Raw genomic sequence first — 24,364 nt, 5'->3', positions numbered from 1 at the left:
TATCTGCAATTTAACAATGCAGTACCAAGCGTCAAGGACAGAAGACAAGCGACCAGTGAAATATTGAATTAATATTACTGTGTTAACAATCCTCACCTACTTACTCTTCACTGATCAGACCTGTTCCTGTTCCAGCCACGTGGCTTTCGCTCAGATGTCTGCTATTCCCGTTCTCGAAAGCGGCCTCTGACATTTTTGCTGCGTTTTTGGCCAGTCAGTTCACGCGTTTTTCTTTCTGTCTCGTTTTAAAATGTAGAACTATATTGAGGACAGCTACACGTGTATCTGATAGTGCGGTGATTTTTTATTTTTTTTGTCCAGACGACTACTTTGCTCGCTGCTTGCAGCTGCGGCACCAAGGCTAGACATTTTTGAGAGTGGGCCAAGTTGGTATTGAAAGTGGATAAAACAAATTTTGACGTCCAAGTTTCTAAATGCTCAATGTCATATCTGCTGGGTCGCCACTGAAATTTTGATGTAGGCCTAGGCTCTTACTCATTTAGCGCACCTTAAAATGACAATGATGTAATGGTGTTTGTGGATCCGTTATCGCGGACAGTGGAAGTTGGTATTGAAGACAGGACGCGATGCATAGCGAGGAAGAGTGGCAGTTAAACATTAGGGTGATCAGGTGCGGCGATAGCTACGAGAATCTATGCCCTGTTCCCACTAGAAAATCCTGGATTCGCGTTTACTCCGTAGTGACGAGAATTTACCTTGAGGTTAGAACAAGATTAGTGGATGGGTTTGACCACGTTAGGCAGCATTTTCACACTAAAAAGAATTATGTGTCACTCGGAAGCTATACATTCTACATAATCACTTTCTTTCTGCACGAGATTCATTGTGTGCTGTTCCATTTCAATTTTTTTTTACAGTTCATATTTTTTTGTGCGTGTCTTGTAGAAAAACATGTACAGCTTCTAAATTTATCATTTAGCAGTTCGTTCCTGTCCCTGTCTACTTGTTCTTCGCCCGATATTTGTTATCACAGCGGTGACGAGAGCCAGTTTTTAACGAATCGCTGCGCGGTCAAGACATGTGAAGCTGAATTGAAACACATGAACGTAAGAAAAAAAGATATTTATCCAATTGAAGCTGAATTGAAACACATGAACGTAAGAAAAAAAAATATTTATCCAATTTTGAACAAGAAGCGATTGCGCCCTATTAAGTTGTCTGGTGCCCTGAATTTCGGCCATCCAATCTGTCCAGTAGTATAATTTTATTTTTTCTTGAATACATTTATGTGCAGTGTGATTTAACCCTTGTTTCTTTGCAACTCACCCCAGTGTGCACATGTCATCTCAATTTGAGGTCAACAAAAGTAATATCAAGGTTTTGCCTTGCCTGTTTTCAGACATAATTCCGTGCATGGTGCAGCAGAACCATGCTGCACGTCTTTGTACCAATTTCGGAACGGCATTCCAGGAAAGCGTGGTTCAAGCTCAGGAAACCTCTTGCTGGCGGACAGAGCACACTTTCATGAGGCATAGAGTGCATGCTGCCCTGCATCCCATTATACCTTCTCAGAACAGAGTGGGGTGTCATTTGCGGCACTGCAGGCGCGTCCTAACAATGCTTTGACCGGAAAACTTAAAATGAGTAAGGCCTCTTTTGTCAACAAGGCAGCCTGGGGGATCTTCGGGAAACCTGTCCTCTTACATGCTTGTATGAGAAAGACAGTAAAAGCAGACGAGAGGAGGGGGGGGGGGGTCGAGTCGAGGTGCTTGATAAGCGTCTTCAAAAGCCCAAGTCACTATTCCTGGAGGACCCCTACTCGTGACTCATCTGAACGCAGTCAATAGATACGTGGAACGAATTTCCTGCATGTCTAGGTGAAGTAGAGCTAACCAAAAACTTCTTATTTCTTGCACGCGGACCTATGAAGCGGGCTATTCAAGATCATCATCCACACCGGCTGATAGCAGCGGTGTCGTTATCAGTCGCGCGTGCTTTGCGGAGCTGTGACTTGTGGCAGTTGCGGTTTCGTGGTCGCATTTTTGCATGCTGGTCATGTCTCCGGCCAGGGGTACCAGCAAAAAAATTCCCGATCTCGTAATCGATTCGAACTCCCAGAGAGAATACATCCTCGGCAAGCCACTTGGCAAGGTATGTCCTGTCCTAGTCATTTTGCACGTGTGTTTTAAAATGCCTGGATGAATGTAAAGTTGAAACTGCGCCAGCCAGTTCATGCGTAAGAAAACGCGCGAAAGGTGTTTCACCACTGCAGCGCTGGCAGTGCTATTGCAGTTATATTTGCAATTCAATTACTGTTATATGCAATCAATCGACCGGGGTTTCTTTCAAAGCCTTGTAGTCGACCAATTGCATTAGCCTACCCGATCCCTATCTGTGCATGTACGAAATCATGTCCTCTCTTTGGCGTAGAAGTGTTTTGGGGACCACTAAACATCTGATAAAGAAAACTGCGTTAGCTGGTTTCTTTTGATAAATAAGGTACATGTAGCTGCCTTTCCAACAACGCAAGTTGATAGAGTGGCCAGAATACGCTGACGCTGATTTTACGCAGATACCATAGTTTTGAGTATTGGTGACAGGCTTTTTTTTTTCCTCATTTTTAAACGTCCATGAAACGACCCTGGTTCGGTTAGACGCAAGAAACCTAGGTGACTGTCCAACTCAATTTTGCACTGGCTAGCTGCAGATTCTGATGCAACTGGCGTTTTGATAGTTCCGTAACAAACACGGCGATATCATTTGATCTTGCTCTGGATACCGGCTTTCAGTTTACTTATGCGTATCTGTCTCAATGACGCCTATATTTATTATTCGCTTTTGAGCTTAAGAGCCTTTCTTCGGCAATCTAGCGATGAGGTATGGTTGTAGGGTGGCTGTGCTTAGATGCTGCACGTGTTCAGTATACTTAAAGCAGGCTACTGAAAGACAGTCAAGCAGCAGTCGTATTTTCAGCATCGCGTGATAATCTACACCATGCTTGTGGACTGGAAAAATTTCATGTTATGAAATGTCACGTGCTTTTCGGTCTCGGTATTCCTGTGCTCTTTGCTGGAAATATTCTCTTTTGCTTACGCCTTGGTTCCAGACTCGGTATTATAGGTGCCACATTTGATCTAAAAAGGCAAGAATAACGCAGCCTCTTGGCTTTGCACTACATCAACGTTGTTCTATAAATGATTTATTTAAACAAACCCCGTTTAATTGTTTTAGTGCTGTAAATTGGTAAATCTTGCCATATGAAAGAATGACGCATGCATGTGTGGGCATGCCGACCGGAAGACTCAGTTGCGGCAAATATAGGAAGAAAAGGTGAAATGTGTCTTAAGGACGAGGGTTCTGCGGTGACCGTGGCGGCAATTACAGTAATCCCCAGGCCGTCGTTGGAAGAAAGTGTCCGGGAGATAGACGACGCTCCATCCCCGTGTGACCCTGTAGCCTTTCCACTGGCAGTGTAATCGCATCACACGCTCAACTGCGCCTTGACATTGCTTATCTATCGTCTAAACCACAATAAACAAACAAGCAAACGTCAGATAATCATGAGTATACAGCGACGATTGTCCGAAATTTGCGCTCAAGCCTGCTGGCAGAATGGCCGTTTGCATTATATATTTTTTTCTCGCCTCTATGGGACTATGGATACCTTTGCGCTCTCGTGTCCTCAAAACATTTTACCGAAATGTTAGAGTGCTGCCCATTTTTGATGTAATCTCGACGGTTTTAGCTACATAATGAGTGTTTTTTCATTCATTTTGACTTCACATTTGACACATGAATGCACTGTTCCGAGTTAGCATGTCATAATCTAATTTGTTTGCTCATGCACAACATTGCAATTCATTAGCAGTCGATGAAAGAGTATCCGAACCGGGCACATCTCTGATCTAGAGTAAAAGAAGCACCAAAAGGTGCCAAGAACAGTTTTGCATTTCATTCAAGCTATACGAACACTGGTAAAATCGGCAGCAAATTAATTCGTAATAAAAATTTCCTCGATATGGTAATCATTAAAATGAGGAGGGTTTGTTGTAGAATCATTCAGCTTAACTTAGCTGTAAATATTTTTAGTTAGACTGCTTACTGTGAAACCGATGGCGTGTCCTTGGTGCATGCAGACTGAAACAATTCTGCGTGTGATATGCGCTCACTGTGCTAACAAAATTCAAGAAGTGCCATGACTTCTATGCGTCAGCGAGGGCGCCGCATCAGACATCCATTGCCCACTACGGGCATTGAGTCCGCGAACAAGCTGAAGTATCTCGAAAGCCGTGGCAGGGCTGCACAGGTCTCAGGTCTGCTTCTTCGATACCACTTGAACCGGAGAGGATGAGCTGGACAGCCAGTTGTGCTTTAATTTATCTCAAGGTTCTTTATAATGCCACACTGTTTCGACAGCAGCCATTTTCTACATTTCTTCTCAACGCATGCCCAAGTCGGCTTAGTTGCTGGTACCTAGATCTGACAACATGGACGGAAATGAATGTTTTTTTACTTTGCGCCGCTAGAGTTGTGACTTCGAGAAAATTGTGAGTAGCAATGGTAGCTCGTAATTCTTCAAACAACGCAACATACTCTAATAGCTTCAGTTCTTCATGCCCAGATGCACGCCTTAGCATCTGCATCGCCCTTGAGGCACCCAGATGTAGGCATTATACGGGGATTCAGCACAAGTTTGCTGCCTGTTACGGCTGACGCAGATCACACTAATCTCCTGCCGATAGATTATATATATGGTCGTTGTTTAGATAATGTACGTTGCATAAGCTTTGGATGTCTTGATCTACCAGTAAACACGGAGGTGCCAAAAAAGCTACACCAATGAATGCAAATGAGCAGTCCAAACGCCGGGCGTGTTCATTTTTGAAAGGCAGAAGGCCCAGGTGAAATTGAAACACTCGAGCATCAACCAAATCAAGCCACACGAACCTCCGGAGGGGTGAGACACTTCTCGGGCAAAAATATGTGCAAGCACACTCTCTTTACGCGGCCCACCATCTTTCATCCTCCCCCGGCTTTTTTATTTTCTGCTCCTTATTCAGTTCGCGAAATGATGTTGCGACCGTATGATATGTGCACGACAGACAGGCTGACACGCGGAGCAGGAGAACTGGGTTAAAACAGATAGCCCTGTACGAGAGTTCCATAGTCGAGAACAACTCATGAAAGAAACAGGAAACGCCCCTCAAATAGGGCTCTCTGAACAAAAACGTCGACAGATCTTCTGTTAACTTCGTTTCTCGGTGGCACTTGTCATTTACTTGCGATTTCTAACCAAGGATTTACCCGCGACGTCATGAAAAGCGTTCATCGGCAATTGCTGGAGGACCACCCATGAGAAGTATTAGCTGCCTCTTATAGATCTCTCACAGCTTACGTCACAAATGATACAGTGGTACAGGCATGAAGGACGAGGTATGGTCCGGTGGGCAAAACATGGCGTTGTGGGTGAAGCGGTGCTGTGGGTTGCAATGGCGCAGCGGAATGCGGTAATCAATGGAAGAAGATAGCGACGCGGTTTTTTTTTTCAGCTTTTAAAGGATCACAAAATGGGTTTTCGATCCGAGCTAACAATGAAACACCACATGCCATGCGTTAGCAGGACCTGACAGTACTTGATTTTAGGTATATTTTGGGGCGCAAACTCGTGCATACGCGTACTTTTGGGGGAAAGAACAAGCGTTTTGTATTCTGTGTTCACCTGCCCAATGAATGGAACTGGAATGATCCCCTAACTTAGCAAGAAAACCCAACGACTGAGAGCAGTTCTTTAACCATTTCTTGTTGGGTGCACTTAGGGCAGCAGATTACGTTGAACAAGACAGCTTCTCTCACGAGGCCGATCTTGTAGACATGCCTGCCAAGCACTATGATCGCTATGAATATCATGATTCCAATCAATGATTTTCGTTGGGCGCGGTCACCATCCCCGTGCTTTTCTAGCGTCACGTCGCAATGTTTGCCAACAAAAGCGTTTGTTGAATTATATCATACTGTTTTCTTTTTCATATTCGTCGTCAAGGTAACGAACATAACGCACGTGGAATAAACATTTAGCTGACGCAGCGCTTTGCCATTTACCCATAATTTCGCTACAGTTGTAAGCAGGCTGCCATTTCTTTCTTCTTCAGGGCGGATTCTCGCAGTGCTATGAGTTCGTGGACAGACAAACGAAAGTTGTCTACGCAGGCAAGATTGTCTCCAAGAAACGTCTCCACACGGCAAGCCTGAAGAAACACGTAGGTTTTTATCCCTCGGCTTTCCGTAAACTTTGTCGACCTGTAGACTTTTTCTTGACCTCATCAATCAATAATTCGCGTGAAAATACAATTTTTTTTCTTCCTTCGTCTTTGTTGGCCTGACATCAAAGGGTAAATTGTTTTAAATCTTTTCCCACTTCAAACTCATTATATCAGTACCGATAACAACGTCGTCAGTCAGTCGAATGCCATTGGAATTGTTATTTAGCCTTAAGGACCAGGACAGGGTAGTATTCTTTCAAAATCGGCATTGCCTGAGAGTACGTTCGGGGCGGCGACACCAATTTTCTTTCTAGCAGAGGATTCGTTTTCAGTGAAAGTGGCTCGGTACAGTTGATGCAGGCTAGCATTAGTTGCTCAGAGTGCATTGATGCTGCGTGGTATTTTCATGTAACACTGGGTGACAAACATGGGTCAGTATCTATACTGACTCCTGGCCAAAGACATACAAGCGCAGCGGTACTTTACAAGATAACGCTCCTCAGTCGGATACAATTAAAATGTGCAGGGAGTTCCACACAGAAATAATTCATGACGAAATGTATTCAATTCAAAAACTTTTACTTGGTACCTAAACAACATTATCAGCTATAAAACTTCCATGTCTCTGTCTCCTGTTTTGAATATTGAAACACGAAAGGCTAATTTCGCTTGACGTCGCAACTGCTCATCGAAGTAAAAAAAGACGATGCGAAAAATTACCTATTCTTACAACCTATCCAAATAGAATGGCACAATTTGCTTTCATCATGATGGCTCCTGTCATATCAGCATGCGGTCTATGTTATCCCATTAGAGATACGCATTTTCCTACAAATTTATTTCTTTATTTCGCATGAAAGAATCATTGCGTAATTTGTTTTTTTTTTTTCTACAGATGGAAGTGGAAATCCTTATCCACAGTAGCCTGGACCACAAGCACATAGTCGGTTTCCACAGCCATTTTGAAGACGACAAAAACGTGTACATGGTATTGGAGTTATGTACAAGACAGGTGAGTTAAATCTGCCGCTTAGTGGTTCCCGTTAACCTCTAAACCTTTCTACTGTCTCCAATGCTTTCTTTCAGCATTTGCTTTGTCGGGCATGATGGGCATTCCTCACGAGACGATTATAAACTAAGGCGATGCCTCGCTCCAAAGCAGCTTTGTAACATGCTTCGCTTAGGTTGACGCAAAGGCCTGAGTGTGCATCCCACTCAACATATAAATCTGTTAATTGTTGAAATAGGAGACATTCAGAAATGTGACTGCTCTTATAGCGAAAGCAATACTGCACCATGTTTTCGCCCGTCGCGTAGTCCGTGCCCGCAGTCACGAATGACCTTGAGCAGCTGCGAAGAAGAAGAACGCTCGATCACCCGCAGCTATGGAGCAAGAAATCTTTAGGAGTGGAAACTACGCTGTTTGCGGCGACCAGAAAAGGTCACAAGCCCGCGGTGCACTATCATGCAGGCGGCACCTGTCGGCGCGGAAAGAAATTACCGCCGTTTTAGTTGTTAAGGCAACCTGCTCAGGTTTCTTTTGTCGCTGCGGCTTCTACGACGCGCCACATGCCGCCGCCACTGCATATGGCCGCGGCACGCTCCGTGGTGTCGGCGCTACAATTGTGACCTTATTTGGTCGCTCGCGCTGACGGGAGTTTCACCTCCTAAATGGTTTCTTGCTCCGTGCCCGCAGCTAATGTTTTCGCTTCATATTCCGTTCAACAGCGTTGAATAGTTCTAATTTTTTTCTTTGTTGTCATTACCATTCTGTTTTAGATAGCTATAGTTAGCTTTTTGTGCCCAACCTTTTTGCGTCCTCCTGTAGTTGGTTGCAATTTGGCCAAGCACACCCTGTATTAAAGGTGAATGGGGAAAAGCCGGCTTATCATTGTGCATGCAAGGCTAAATGAGAATGCATTAATTAGCATCGATGGACATGGCGGATACGTATTGCAAAGGAAATGCCGTATATATTTTTATGCCGTGAATACAGTCTCAGCATGTACAATGAAACGGCCCAATCGTTTATTCTGATATTAAGATCCTCTCGAGCGCTTCTGGGCGCCTATTATTTTTTGGTTCCAAGAAATTCGGCATGTGGCGGAGCAATCGATTTGTTTGGCCGGTTGCACAAGTTTTATTTCCACTGGAAATGGGCCTGCTCTTCCCCGCCCCCGTTTGTATGGAGGGTGATAGGAAAGATATGGAGCATACGAAAACGCATACGAAAGGGAAGAGCAGGAAAAGAGGAAAAAAAACCACTGAGCGTATGAATGTACCCTTGTCGATTGCATATGCAAAGTTCACTTTCGGGGCGCTCGACCGGTTTTGCACAGCACAAAGGTCGCTATTGAGGTGCATGTTGCTTATACAAAGGGAGGGGCCACGTTTTAGTTAAAGACCACAACAGGAACATTGTAGGATTGTGTTATTTGTTATTTTAGTGTGGTATCTTTTAAGGCGAAAGCCTTTAAGCGCTTATACTCGCGGTGACCGTCCGTCCGTTACCACCAAAGGCTGAAACAGTGCCATCTGTGACACTCCTCCGCACCGGCGCACACCCTCCTCGCTCTTCGGTGACAAGTGGCGGTCCCGAAGCGCATGCGCAGCTGAGCATAGCAACAGTGACGTCACCTGCACCGGCATGCGGAGCGAATACGAGCTGCGACAACGATCCTTCGCCCGGCGTGTCGTTGCAGTCGAGTGAGTGAGTCGAATGGCTCCCAAACGGAATGCTTTAATGGCTCATGCTCCCGTATCGTGTCCGTCAGTTCGTAACGCTTTCGTTACGACGGAGGCACTGGCAACTGACATGGTCGAACACCAAGGCTACCTGACATTACGTTTGCAGAAGCTGCCAACTCCGGCTTCTTCTAAATGGGAGGATGATATCAGAATCAGCCTGCCAAGACTGTTGCATTCACGTTATCCCCAGGCCACGCAGGCACGTTCATACTGTTCGGTTAAAGCCAGACTTTATATGTTGGCAGGTAGCTTACGCTATCTCATCATTGGAAAGCTGACAGTGAAAACCGAGAAAAAGAGATGCTGTAGAGGAGGGTTTGGAACCACGGAGCGATAGAGGTTTTCATTTATTTTATTGCGATAAGATAGTGCGTGAACAGCCATTTGTTCATTCGTGAAACGTTGCTTATGGCGCAGGCACAAATGGAATACCTACATCCGCCTTTGAGACAAGCGACACATATTTTTCAGATGCCTCCGTGCGGATAATGTGTTTTGTAGCTCGGAAGTCAAGGACTCCAATCGACCTTACTGGGGACTGGCGCATAAGCTTGCTACTGTCGATACGTTCCAATGTTTCATTTGAGGTCACGCCCGTCATATCCGCGCTTTTAAGTTTCCTTCAGAATGCCTTAGCCTCAGTACTATCCTCCAAGCTTATTTGCGCCTTTATTTCGCAGTCTCTGTCGGAGTGGCTGCGCCGTCGCAAGACGCTGCTCGACGCCGAGGTGCAGTACTTTCTACGCCAGCTGCTCCTAGCGTGCGATTACCTGGTTGAACAGCAGGTTGTCCACCGGGACCTCAAGCCAAGCAACCTGCTCCTCACGGAGGACATGGAACTCAAGGTTGCAGACTTCGGTGTGGCCACTCGCATCCGGAGCGAGGGGGAACTGAAGACGACAATCTGCGGCACTCCAGACTACGTTGCCCCCGAGGTTCTGGCCAGAACAGGGCACAGCTACGAAGCGGATGTCTGGTCTATCGGGTGTATCATGTGAGTAGGACCCGACTGTAACAATCGGGATTACAATCAGAGCTCAATGCCTGTTGCATAAGGTACAGCCTGCAACTGTAAGCAACAGTGTATGCGTAGAAGGGTAAAAATAATTGGGATATTCATGTTAATCGCGACTTGTGGGGCTAAGAAAATGGGCAGAGCTAACGGCTTCTGCCGTAACGATATTTTATACTTGTGATCAATGTAGTCATCTCGATGACTATGGTCCAGTCCTCTTCCAACACGTCCCGCCGGGGTGGCGCAGTGGTTATGGCGCTCGACTACTGTTACCAAGGAAGCGGGATCGAATTCCGGCTTCGGCGGCCGCTTTTCGATGGAGGCGAAAAGCCTCTGAGTCGCTTTGGGACGTTAAACTCCACAAACCTAACCAAACCTCTTTTCCAACATATCAGCTCTGATAGCGATCTCAACAATTCATCGCGGTGTATATAAATTTTACGACTAAGCCTAAACGAATTACGCCATGTAAGTTACGGTCTTACTTTTTTCTGTTACAAGCAGTCTTCATTTCGTGCACCTGAAAGTAATTTTTCAGAATTTCCTAAAACATTTATAAGAGGCCTACTGCCGCAATGCAGGCACTGGGACTGCCATCGTCATCGCGGCTGTGGGGAAAAAATTGCACCTATCTGTGATGAATATCGGCACACTTGTTTTTATTATACTATTTCTGCTCTAATTAAGAGCGTTGATTAATAGTTGGAAGAAAGCACATGTCATTGACTTGGACACTCATTGTGTTCGTGGCCACCAATTAGCGATGCTCTTCAATTCCTTATCCTGTTATGACGTTGATATGGGACTTGCTGACGAATATCTGTAGAAGAAAAGATACATATTTTCATAAAAAATAATGCACCTAATATATTTCTGCCACCAGTCATTGAACTGGGTTTGCTCTTCTGCAGCCATGATCTTTCCGTAAATTTCGGCTGAACCTCGCTGCTTGGGTCAAAATAAAGAGCGGTCATACACATGTTCAATGACGAGCAGCATATCGAGTGTCGCTTGTCCGAGTCTCGTTAGCGAACTGTGGTGATTACAGGGTGGTGGGTGGATTGTGGTGTGGCCGTGCGCGTGTGCTTCATCAAATTGTAATGAGCTCATGGGGGCCGTCAAAGGCGATGGCAAAATCCCACTTCCATTGATTGGCATGCAACTGTTTTTCGCAGGTACGAGCTGCTAGTGGGAAGTCCTCCGTTCACGTCGCTATCGCGGAAGATGACACATGCTCGAATCATGAAGAACAAATACCACATCCCCTCGATGGTGTCCCCGGACGCTGAAGCCCTGATCCGGATGATGCTCCAACCAGAGCCTGCTAAGCGGCCGACTGTCAAGGCCATCATGGAGCATGAATTCATGACGAAGGGTATGAACTTCATTCCTTGCTATGATTCGCTCCATTCTCCCATTTCTATGAATATTCTGTTGTACTGATCAGCAGATTGATTTTGTTGCGAAATCTCTATAGAACTGGTGCAGCCACAAAGCCCTGTATTGCCCCTTGAAAAATAAGCGTGAGCGACATTATAGTTACGGGATCAAATAAATAATTGCCCATTTTAAATCAAATGGATGAATTCGATTTCATTATATCAAGTTGTATATCAGTCGTGACCAGTTTGATTGGACCAAATATAATTGGGCTACCTTGCACAATTGCCAGGCGACGAAGCGAGGAAAATTATTCTAACCACTTGTAACGAAGAAACGGTAAAATGGCTGCCATGAGATGAACCGTGAAGTTGGCTACTTTGCCACAATTGATTTAAATGCCTCTTTCATTTATAGCCCTGAGTGTGTAATATTGCTCTATGTATCCCTGGGAACACCGGGCCCCGCAACAGTCACGTCGGCCGAAGCGGGGGATTGTTCATTAAAGAATTTGGTTTATTTGAAAAAAAATAAAATAAAAGACATCTTGCAGATACATTCGTCGTAGAGCGTTCCTGGTGTTTTGGAACGTTTTCTTTGCTCTAAGCATGCGACTGCTGGTAAATTTCGAGTCTAGCTCACGATGGGTTCATAATTATGGCATGTCTATCTCCAACTGCACATGCATTCGAACAGAAGAATCAACGAATATGTTTGACCCCGAGAAGCATACTAGTCTGCGAGAAACACATACCCACACAAACACGCATTACAGTACCAGAAAATAACGTCATTATATATCGAAAACCTCAAATTCATATATTTCAGCAGCGGCAACCGCATTACTGCATGTAAGCAGTCTAAAGTGTGGCTGCAGAGTTCCTTGTTCAATTTTTCATTTGTTTTTCGCCTTAGGCACACATAATTATACATCTCTTCTTTTGCGCTGAGAGACGAACAGATAGAGCAATGATGTTGGCCCACAGGAGTCTCCGCACCATTAAAAATTACGGTTTGCATTTGGTTCCCCTAGAAGACGAAAACTGTCCGGCATCTATGGGATGTCTCAACCTGCAATCCTCACAAAGCTTGCGGGAAATACTGTAGAAGGTCATGCTGCCTAAATTAAAAGAATATCTTGTCGTGTAAGAATGTTCTCAAAATTCGGCAGCTTGTCGCTGTTATTCATGCTTTTATTTCCGCTGTCGATATACAGCTGTTTTTTTTTTGTTTTTTTTTTGTTTTTTTTTTTCATCTGTCAAAGGCATACGACCGCGTTACGTGCCGCTTGCTTATAGAAAGACTAAACTAAATAGGATTTCCTGACTCACTCATTAACTGCATAACTGCGTATCTGTATGCATAACCGCACACAGGTATTTGAAATTGAACATATAAAATAAAACAAATTAGAGGTCTTGTCGGGGGTACCTCGGTGTTCCGTCCTGAGCTCATTACTGTTCCTGATCTATGCTATAATGACTGTGCGAAAAATATGGATGACTGTATAAATGTTAAATTGTTTGCTGAAAGGTTCATTATTTATTCGGTCATAAACAATGTATCTTCTCAATTATTGCCTAATGCAAATCTTTGTAAACTCGTGGATTGGTGGGAACGTGAAGGAATGCAAACTAATTTCACTAAAACCGTTATCGTGTCCATTATAACAAAAAAGAATCTTCTAAGTTTATTTATTTTATCAATGGTCCAGTTAGTAAAAAAATCTACCGCAGTTAAAGCACGTTCTATGCGAAAATATTGCCGTGCTGTAACGAATACATCGACTCGCCGCCCGATTTATCTTCTCAGACCAAAGGCGCACGTCATTACTGACTGACATGCTGAAGCGGCTGGAGCCGGAACTGCTCCAAGAAAGACTAACTATAGCAAAACTAAAACCCCAGTACTAGGTTTACTAAAAGATACCTATTTACTTCTCCCACCAAAAAAAAAAAAATCGTTACGCTTCAATAATTTAAAAGCATACGCTGGTTTCTTGTAAGACCTAGTTCTTTCAAAAATCTTTTTTTTTTTCACGCATCAGCCAGAAATGGAGCCGTCTGCCGTCCTGTGTTGATTAATGCACTTACGTTGCTATGTTCGGCCGCTCTGTAAACACTGCATTTCTGTAACCACTACAGCTTGCGCAGCGACGCTGATTGCGGCATTGTGAAATCAATAAATAAATATAAATATGTACATCAATACATGAATAAATCGAGCTATATAACTTGTAAATTGAAGCAGAATAGGTTTCTTTTGCTCCAAGTCGAGTTAGTTGCTAATTCCGGAAATTCTATTTTTTTTTTCTATCTTCGCATGTGTTCATACACACATTCCGATTTTTAAGCTCATCCCAAATTATTACAACTGAGCTCATCCCAAGAGGCCTTGAACAGCCAATGAATACATTTGGCGCACGCTTTCCAGGGTTCCTTCCCTCCCAGCTGCCACCATCCTTGCGCAGAAGAGCCCCTCACTCCGACGCAGTTGGCACCGCTCTCGGCGAAAGCGACCGGAATCCCCTAGCGGAGAAAAAGGAAAGTCGCGGTGAGTGGGCTTATATGTGTCTCTCCGCTTGTAGTCATTGAGCTCCTAGTGAGAAGACCATTAAGAAATTTGAACCTGCGGCTTGCGTAGGGATGGAAGGCCACTAGATTTCTAAGCTTAGTGCAGTTGATTTGGTTCGAAATAGTAAGCAGCAGCAGATGTCCCAATAGGACATGCGGTTCTAGAAAAACATACCCCGGAGTTGTTCTTTCGGGGATAATGGCGACCTCTCCTAGGGTTAGGAGGAGGGGATTGAACCTTATGTCAAAGGAAGGTCACTTTTTTTGAGTCCTTCGAAAACTTGCTTCATTAGCCGGCTCTTTTGAGCAAACTGTAAAATTGGTCCTAAAAGCGAAAAACAAGGGATGGGTGACTATTAAACAGATGGAGTTTACTCGTCTCCATCGGATGGAAGGACGCATCTTCTCTGACATGCAGCGTACTAACCCAAGATGGCGGTTAAGTAAATAGTGTATCAGGTAAGGTTTTCCTAACGCTGGCGTTAAAGGCATCGCTATCGATTAAATCTGCTGTTGTGAGCGAGAGATCACGACCACTCTTCTGGAAGGTGGTAGTTGGCAGGTGGAATTGATGGGCAGTGGTTGGGAGAAATGTGTGGCGTGACGAGAGCACATGATATGGCAGGGTTGGAGGCTGAAAAGCTCTTTCAGAATGCCAGGGTGAGATGGTAGCCGACCCTTGATAGATTTGGTTCAGGCAGACTACTACCTGAGGCCACGCGGACACTCTCGTACAGCCTGATTACAACGGTGGTTTATATCTTTGTCGGGCGGTCTGTCAACTGGTGTAGTTTCTCACGGCTGTATGCTAACGAGCGGATGAGCGACAAGAGAGACGCATGTTAAGGGATTAGTTAGTAGCGAAGTGAATAGCAAAGTGCACCTATACTCGTACCAGTGTCCACATGAAGGGCAGCCATTAAAGCTGTCACGTGACAGTCTTAATAGCGGAACTTATGTCCTTGAATTTATTTGTCGTTTAAAACAAGGCCCACTGCATCAAAAGTCTATGCGCATTATTGATGTTCTATCAGATATTTAATATCTGGACTGGGAATGTTTACTTCGACAGAGAATCTAAGTAAATTACACGTCAATTCGCGTTTTTTTTACGGTACCGGTGTTTGTTGTTTTTTTTTCGGGTTTGATTTGGTTTAGTTCACTTTGGTGCTCCGAAATCAAATCAGGATATAGATAGACTGCGAAGTGAAATGCTGTGGATTATTTTAACCATGTAAAGCTCTTAAATGGGCAGGCATTGCACGGTAAATGTGGAGTTGCATTTGGCCTCCATCGAAATTCTACTGGTAATATATTGTGTTACATTCGAATTGAAACGTTATACCACGTGACCCTGTTTCGCGTTCATCAATGTTGCATACGTTTTAGAAGAGAAATAATTGAAACTTTTCTGGCTAAAGTGTATAAATACAAAATATAAACTATACGCTATAAGTGCTTCAGAGACAAAAATTTTCCTATATATTTCAGGAAATATTCGAGCGCACGAAAATAATAAATTTCTGTTAAATTTTTATGAAATATTGCGACGAAAATGCAAAAAACTTTGCAATTACCTTGAATAATTGTTTGCAAACAGCTACACCTTATTAAATAGATCTAGGCCTAAGGCCTCTTCTGATCTCCCCTTCCTACAGCATCTGCGGTCGATTCTTCCTTCCGTATTCCGTATTCTATCATCCATCTGACCCAATCTGTCAGCCGCCAGCTATGCTTTGCTTCTTTTAATGCCTAATTTACGTTGAGGGGCTATTGGCTACGGTCTGTTTTATCTGCATGGCCAACCAATAATTATATCCTCTTCAGGATTTCACTTTGGATGACATTAACCCTAGGTTGTTCCCTCGCACTCTGCTGAGATGTTTTGTAGCTGAATATTGATCTTTAAATCTCAATTTGACCTAGAGCCATTTGCTTCACCACATGCAAAATACTAAGGCTTTGGACAAGTTGGTGCATCTTAAATGCTTGGATTGTGGGGTTTACAGCACCAAAGCGACTCAGGCTATGAGAGGCGCCATAGTGGATAACTCCGGAAATTTCGACCGCCTCATGTTCTTTAACGTGCACTGACAACGCACAGGGTAAGGACGCCTTGCTTTTCGCCTCCATCGCAAAGCGGCCGCCGAGGCCGGGATTCGATCCCGCGTCCTTGGGAACAGTAGTCAAGCGCCGTAACCAGTGCACCACCCCTGCGGGGTCAAATCAACAATCAAAGTCGGCAATGGTACTGTCATATCTACCGGCGTGCGTGTTGCATTAGGCACAAAATATCATTTTTCACTTGTTTTTTTTTTTTTTACTTTTCCATGCATTCTTGCTTTTGTTTGGATACCCTCGCATTAGGATCGCTTACACATGACCCTGCCTTTACGGACTCGATGCAGTAACCTCCCACAGCTCCCTGGTTAGCCTGTCCATGTATTTTAACATGACTGCAGTCTCGTAGAAATGGGGTGTGCGAACTTTGCATCTAGCGCAGTGCGGCGCCAGATTTCCAGTTGCATTATTCCGGCCACAGTAGCACCAATGTTCTATGAGGCTTTCGTTAACAGCATCTGCACGTTTTCCCGATATATGCTTGACCACATGATAGAAGAATCTTACAGACGACTCCTTCGCAGCACTCGACAAACCTTGTTTTGTGCCTAACACCAGAAGACGCCTTTGCTACAGGCTTGCGCTCCTCATTTACGTTTAGTGTCGTTTTCTGTTCTGTGTCCAAGTTTTTGAAAAGCCTAATAATGTGTGAGCATACGCAGTGTATGCCATTCGAGATGCTTCGATGCCTTACACGACGCTTCTCTTGAATGTTTTTTTATCAATTTTCATCTCTTCCTTGTGCAGTTGACCAAACCTGTGCCTGCGCATCAAACACTCCTGCAGCATCACCCACAGGATAGACTGCGAGGGATTCTCTGCACGGAAGGAAGGCCTGCTATTGTCTGGTGTTCTCTGATGACCGGGTCAGTAATGAAGAATATTTTTAACGGCTAGTAACTGGGAGATATGTCCGGAAAGTGTCACAAACATTCCTGTATATATTGTCCTTATAAAGTCGCCCTTACGATTAGCATGCAGACAAATGTCAATATGGGTCCTCTTATTACTCGTGTTTACTCAAGTGTTAGTGGCCATTTATGTTTTTTCTGCAGATATTTTTTTTCTAATTTTGTTTTTGACGTGTAGTGCTAATACATTTTCTGTGCCGCAAACATCCACACATTGCTATCGACAGCACCCGCGTTCTACCTTTGCATGGTCGAGACTCATCTGTATTGTATAATTACTATGACCCAATTTTAATGTGTGCGCACATGCTGCCATTGCATATATTTATCATGTCTGTTCTGTAAAATATTAAATGAAGAGATTTTTTGGTGCACTGTAGCCACTTGCTCTTACTGCGTCTGTTGGAAAGGAGCCCTGGTCTCCCAAGCCAAAAGGAAAAACATGACGGTGGTAGGCGTACCCTTTTCACCGTACCAACTTGGCAACAATGCTTTGCACCGTGACAACTTCGTGGAGGCTACCACATGATGGCGGCCCCTATGAGCGACAGTCGTCTGTCGTTTCTACCAAATTGTTTTCCAGTGGCCCAATTTTGGCAACAGCGTCATTTCCACGCTGGCATCCCACTCTCTTTCTCCTTTCCTCTCCTGTAATAACTTATGTACCACCATCGCAGCGGAAGTTGATTTCGCCTCTCATTGTGAGTATGAAAGCCTAATGCAGACTGCCAAAACGTACAGCTATTGTGAGGAATAAGGACCTTGCACTGAGATTTGATGTATTTTCAGTTTCCTACTCTTTGAGCCTTTTGGTGGGCTATTTGGACAGCAGTCGCCAAGTAAGTACATACACTCCCATGAACTGCCCTGATGGCAATTGTATCAATATTTATTGCCAGGACACCGAAACAGCCATTCAGTCTGCCTGTTTTGTCAGCACTTAGATTACGATAAGTAATCATTTTAATTTGTTGAATAAGCCGAAGACGTTAAGTTAATCGGCGGGAGGCGACAGTGACTGCTTCGCCCTGGGGGTTGCTATACACTCAAGCGCAACCCAAAAAGCAGAAGCTTCATTCGAAGCGCCAGTTTAGGAAGCTGATGGTTCGTCCTGTTGGCGTTGCCGAGGCGCCGCTCTCACGGCTCCGCCTCCATTGCATGATGAGAATCAACCGCACCACCAGTACCAATACGCTACCCATTGCGCGCTGGCTGGCGTTTGGCTCGATATTTTTAGCTATTTGGCTGATGATGGTAATGTAGAAAATTTAGCGTTAATTATTAATCGAAATAAATATAAAAAATAAAAATTTTGTCAAAAGGTGTCAAACTGCTTGGAATTGAAAGACAATGTTTGCTGATGCTAAGTATCGACGCATTAAGAAATTTTTGATATATAAAGGAGAAAAATTGTAAAAAACATGAAAGATGAATAAAAGCAAAAGAAAAAATAAAATTAGGTGAGAAACATCCGTGTGTGTGAAATGCTCTAGCGATATGTCCTTAACGCAAAAGCGCAGGTGTCCCCGAATTTTGATACGATGCATATAAGAAATAAGTTGGAGGAATAAAAAATTCTAAAGCTCATAATTTCATCTGATGGCCATCTTCTTCTTCATGCAATAACAGCGAACTTTTGTTTATCACGGAGAGACTATGTGTGGTGCTCTCTGCGCACTTAAACTCTATCTGAACAAAGAGCGTTGCTTTGTAACTTACAATTGACCTAAATGTGCATCAAGAACCATGCACAATTACTTTCTCCTGGTTGTCACCCTTTTGTGCGGGAAAAACGGTGTACGAAAATTCTCGCAAGCATCAACATGACATCGAGCAAACGAAGCCGGCTTGTACTGATAATTTGGTGTGATAAATAAGTGCAAACAAGATACTTTAACTAAACATTAATGCTTCCTCCTTTTGAGCTAGAGCTCCCCAAAGCAGCTTTTAAGTCCGTCAATCCAAGGACGGGGACAGCGAACACGCTCTCGCTCAGGTTACTTCAGATGGTCCGGTCAACGCTGTTGCCGCTAAAGCTCTCAAGTTCTTTTCATCATAGCGTGTGAACGCCATTACAAACACTACTAAATACCTAGCCGAGCAGTTTGGCTCAGGCGTATTCCTTCCAGGACTGTGTGTCGGTTACCACCAGGGCGTTTCGTTGCCGTTCGTCGCAGTACAAATTAAGGCCGCGGAGGCAGGAGACACGCGACTGCAACTCGACGTCTTTAACTAGTGAATCTGCGACACCACAAGAACACCCGTCACTGAGCTTAGCACGCCCGCTGTCAGCCGGTGGGTGGCAGTTTAAATAGCCTGGTCATAGTGCGATTTGAAAACAAAATATATCAACCTGGTGACGTTACGGGGTAAGACGCCTTTCGTCGATCGTCAGCTATTGATCCAAGTAGACGAATTCGAGGCGAATATGGCGACTGTTTTCACAATGAAACGTCTTATCCCGGCGTCGTTTCCTGTCCATCACTAAAGAAACATTCAACATAAGCCGGTCACGCTTCTCGCTACGCTCTTTTCTTCCCCGAAAAGCGTATGCAGTTTATACACTACACTCGCGACCTTCGAGTAACTACAAAAAGAAAAGAAAAAGAAAGTTTCCCAATTCTTAAAATTATGCACCCCCGCGACTAACGCCAACTGGCGTCTTCACGCCCTGTTGTGCGCGTTGAGCACCTCTGTCGCTCGCACCAGGCTGCTTGCGAGAGATGTCGGCAGGCGATTCAGCGTATATTCCCGAGGAGGCATGCATTCGTCGAGTGTTATCGTTTTGCATTCAGTAAACTGTTTCGTACTTTTTCATCTCAATCTGCTCTGAACCTCAATCTAGCTATCGCTAGCATTTGCGCCGCCTGCGTTATAGCACCGACCTCTCGAGCACCAGTTGTACTCCCCTAGTAAAAAAAAAAAAAAAAACAACCAAACCTATGAGTCACGATAACCTCATACTGATTTCTCATACTAAACTCGTACAGATCTCATATCATAAAAATATCATTCAACGTATGAGAAATACGTAAGATTCTATGATATTTGTATGAGTTCAGCATGAGAAATCTGTAGGAGGTTGCTGTTAGAGACCCCGTCCGCAGCACGTGGTAATCCGTGAGAAATGTCATCCTCGCCGTTCTTTAACGGCATATCGAGATGCTTCATCGCTTAAATATGTGCATTCTGCCCAATAACCGTGGCACAAGGCACGCGAAGTCTCTTTGAGGCCTGCGCTTGTACAACGGCGATGATCAAGGCGTGGAGCCTGCCGTGGCGAAGATGCGAACGATCCGCTTCCGGGCAAACAACGAAGCATGCTTTGCGAGGCTAGATCCAGCTCGTAGCCCCGCCTTCTCGCGAAAGTTGGCGTCCATAGAGCTTCAACTCCCTCAGGTTCAAGGTTAGCGCGAACCGAATGGCCCCTTTCAGCCGTCGCCACACGCGGGCACAGAGGCGACGCGCACTTCTACTGGAGAACACCACTGGAGAACACGTTTTGCGCCAAGGACAGCCTCGGTGTTCGTGAAGCCTACTTCGACGCCCGGCGGAAAATCACACTTGGTTCATACTTGCGCGGAAAAAGAACTAGGAGTACTTGCAATCCCAGGTCGAACGCTTGAACTACCTGTGTGTGCTAACTGGTATACAACCGAAAGACATGGTGGTTGTCATGCACGTCGCAGCAAAAACAGTTCGCTGCTGTCCAGCTCGGTGTACGTGCGCCGAACGCTCATGGCCCATTCCTGGTAGTAGGTTGGCGTAGTCAGAGCAGTGGGTAAAGCAACGCCACCGCGCGGCCCGCACTTATGCAGTCATATAAGCTTGAATTTGCCCTGTACGACCGACAGAGGATGGAAGCATACCGTCCCAGACGTGATATTGATTCTACTATAAAATGTTAAGATGCGTCGGACTTTGAAGAATGCTGATTCGGTCTGGTCCGAAGTAAGCCAGGAAAATAAAGTACCGGGTCCGTCCGACGTACCTCTAGCCGCATTCTCTCTCTCTCTCTCTTTCTAAGTACGCACACAAAGAGGCACCATCTATATTGGAGCTCTTTCGTTATGCGTTTTTGGCCAAATTGGAAAAAATTTATATTCTAGCTGATCGTCACGCAAACCGGCAAAACGTGTTCAGACATAGATTGGATGGAAGAAAAAAAGAAAAAAGAGGCGCCTAGTGGTTTAGCTCATAGGCTGACTCATAATCTGTTAACGTCGTCAAATCGTGGTCACAATGGCCACATTTCTTTGGTTTGAACCCAAGTGCAAAAACTCCTCTGTGCTATATCATTGATGTCCGCGCACAGTAAATCATCCCCTGCGGTGTAATATTAATCCGATGGGTCCCCCTCTTAAAGGTACCTCTCATGGCTTCATAGCTTGTGCGTAGTCTTGGGGCGTTACAGACTAAACACGTCACACCATACCGCTGAGCGAACAGTGGCATACGAAAACTTCACTGCTAGGAATAAAGATCTGCTCCACATTTCAGCATTTGGACAGTTGTCCGTGAGTAATTAGACTGCAGCCGAAGCGCGACAGCTGTTTAAACCTGCAGTTTTGGGACCAGCTTGCCTTTTCCATCTACGGAAACACGCAGTGTCTGGACGACCTTTCGCGACTGATACGTTGAACGGGCACGGGCTTTCTTTTTCCCCCAAGTCTCCATTTTCGTCTGGGATGCATCGTCTCTGCTTCAGGAAGCAAACACTCCACGGCGGCGTGTCTGGAGAAAAAAAAAAGAAAGAAAGAAAAGAAAATGCGTAGTGCGGGTGCCTGTAAAGCTGTCTTTTCTGCGGGCCCACCTTTGCCGGGGCGGAGCCGCCTTCTCAGTTGGCTCGCATTTGCCGCCGACTCTTTTGTTCCTCCTGTACAATTTCTTCTGTTCGGCTGACCCGCCGCCCACCCATGGGTCGCCTATTTATAGACCGGTCCATGCTTGTCGCGGAGAGGGGAGGAGGTAGGAGGAGGAGAAGAGAGAGAAAGAAAGAAAGCTCGTTCTAGGGAGCCTACATGTTTCACCGCAGGGGGGGGGGGGGGGGGGGGGTCGCCGCGGCGAAACATGTAGGCTCCTTAGCGCGTTCGAAACTGCGGCGCACTTGTGAGGTCGGCAGCAGCAGACGACGCGCACGCGCGCACTCTGGGGTGGGACCGATAAAGATGGGAGAAATTCAGCTCGGGACGCGTGCTGGCGCCGGGCCGCTTAGCTAATTGTGTATGGACTTCACAGACGGGTCGCAGCCTAGCACAATACAGCACAGGTGCAGTCGAAAGCAATATTTGGGCATTATGGCAATTTAAAATAATAACATACATGTCAACAAAGAAAAAAGTGAAAATTAAGAGAGAAAACAAAAACAGATACTACAGTTTGCATTGGGCAATAGACATATCTGTAAAATATCAGTAAGCGCAAGATAACATGAGTGATACTCGCCTGACAGCTAATTGTGAATTAGGCACCTAAAGTGTGATGTGTACTAGCATTTTACTAACATCTATGCTCCTTTTTAAAATATTAGCCTGGGATAACATTCTTTGATACCAAATCTGTTGTCCCAGCCCCGTACTTGGCCATTCTTTTTTTTTTTCTGAGTAGCAGAACCCTCGAAGACTATCCTTAGGATGAATCTGCAGGAGTAGTTGATATGCACCCACAGCCTTGGTCAGCTGGACAAGGAAGAAAGTAAAAAAGTAAACGAACATCAGTCAGGAGAAATGTCGGGCAAGGCTACGCAATACCTCAAAGGCATTCACCACCAGCTTTGAAGACCTATTATGATGGTTGCATTTTGATGAGCGTGGATATACACCAGTAATCCTCAATTTCCTAACGAACCTGGTGTGCTACGATGTTGATGTTTATTGTTTTATGACACTTCGACCACTCGGGCCATCATGGGTTAAGCCGGGTGACGGATTGAAAATTCAAATTTTAGTTTCTTCTTAAATGCACTCGTTGTCAAAGCGTTACGAATAGCGAACACATCTTGACCTGTCCAATATCATAAAAAGTTGGTTGTTATGACATACATCTTTACAAAATAAAAGCATACATTGGATGACCCGGTATGCACGTCAGTGGTATAAATTCCACTTTTAATTCAGGACCTGAACACTTAAATCACAAACGTCAGACGTCAAACATAAAAAAAAAAAACATGGCGCAAAGTTATACTCCACCTTTAAGGGTATGATATGCGGTTGCGCAAGCAACCAACCAACATATAAAGCCGTACTTTAACCAAATCGTAAGAACGTGATTGCCTAACGTAGGTGTAGCACGCTCGACTGAACAATCTAGAACAATCGAAGGTTAATTCATATTCCATCGTATGCCTCTAATGAGCGACCCAAGTTAGCGGCTTCTCTCAACTTTGTGACTTCAAATGGTCTCATTAACCCAATCACACCAGCAAAGAATCAATGACTAGTTGTATCAGGTGCCAGCTACCACCTGCCAGCACCATGCCGATGATGTTTCGCTCGCAATGCCGTCACTGACTAACAGTTTTCTATGTAACTATTACTTAACTATGTCGCATTACAGTACTTGATGCGACCTCGAAAGGTATATAGCCACGTGGAACACATTGAGCATCTGATATAGTGAAAAAACGCATATACATTGGGCAAGCATGGAGTGTCAGGGAATCCGGAACTGTCAGTGCAAAAAAGCTAGGAGGAGAGGAATTTTTTGTAGTGCATTTTGTAGATACTACCATGTTGTACAAAACAGATTAACGATAACTGAGAAGAGGAAGCCATATATAACGTCTCTATCTCGCCAGCACATCCACATGGTGCATATGTACGGTAAAGAAAATCGTTGCAGATAAAATCGAGATTGATGCAGCAAGAATCGAAAATAAAAATCGTAAGAATAACTTCTAGGGATCCGATGGGAGCAGAGTTGAAGGAACAGACCACGGTAAATATCGCCGTATACCGAGCGCGTGACGGCCTATCCTGCCATTCATGTAATTTCGACAGGCTGTTTGAGAGTCTGTGAGTATCGTTAGCGACCGCCCGGTTCATATAACCCTCCGCCACCGCTAGAGCAACGGCTACTTCCTCGGCCTCTGCTACTGTGCAGTGTCGCATAGAGGCGCTGGTCACTTCGCGTAGAGACCCATCGACCACCGTGAACACTGCAATTTTGTTGTGTTCTTCTCTCGAGGACGCGTCTGCATACACGGTCGTGTCTTGAGGAGCGCATGGTTTGTGAATGAATTCGGCCCTTGCTTCTCTTCTACCTTGGTGGAGGTTAGGGTCCATATTTCAGGGGATTGGAGCTACCTTGAGGGACTTGCGAAGTTCTTGGGGGATCGTTTCCGTCCTCGTTATTTCTCGCATCTGCTCGCGGTATCCGAGTCTCTGTAAGAGC

At 44.9% G+C, this 24,364-nt stretch overlaps 1 protein-coding gene across 1 annotated transcript; it reads left to right on the top strand.

The window, feature by feature from the left end:
- The first annotated feature begins 1,964 nt into the window (after positions 1 to 1,964).
- On the top strand, positions 1,965 to 17,338 carry LOC146181425 (serine/threonine-protein kinase PLK1-like). The gene is made up of 7 exons (XM_084577887.1): positions 1,965 to 2,112; positions 6,111 to 6,218; positions 7,117 to 7,233; positions 9,650 to 9,963; positions 11,160 to 11,359; positions 13,798 to 13,917; positions 16,806 to 17,338. The coding sequence occupies exons 1-7, from the start codon at positions 2,008 to 2,010 to the stop codon at positions 16,859 to 16,861; spliced, it is 1,020 nt and encodes a 339-aa protein (XP_084434013.1). The 5' UTR covers positions 1,965 to 2,007; the 3' UTR covers positions 16,862 to 17,338.
- Positions 17,339 to 24,364: the final 7,026 nt, after the last annotated feature.

This window comes from Amblyomma maculatum, chromosome 8 (assembly GCF_055883805.1).
Source record: "Amblyomma maculatum isolate TAMU_Amacu chromosome 8, ASM5588380v1, whole genome shotgun sequence".
In the NCBI taxonomy this organism is placed as follows: domain Eukaryota; kingdom Metazoa; phylum Arthropoda; class Arachnida; order Ixodida; family Ixodidae; genus Amblyomma; species Amblyomma maculatum.
Note: the sequence above shows the minus strand (reverse complement) of the source record. Positions and strands in the feature narration are given on the sequence as shown.

Bases quoted from the DNA above. Each gene is read 5' to 3' on its own strand.
- LOC146181425 (XM_084577887.1), top strand. From the start codon at position 2,008: ATGCTGGTCATGTCTCCGGCCAGGGGTACCAGCAAAAAAATTCCCGAT. The intron at 11,360-13,797 runs GTATGAACTTCA...CACGCTTTCCAG, and splicing joins GCATGAATTCATGACGAAGG to GGTTCCTTCCCTCCCAGCTG. The intron at 13,918-16,805 runs GTGAGTGGGCTT...TTCCTTGTGCAG, and splicing joins GGAGAAAAAGGAAAGTCGCG to TTGACCAAACCTGTGCCTGC.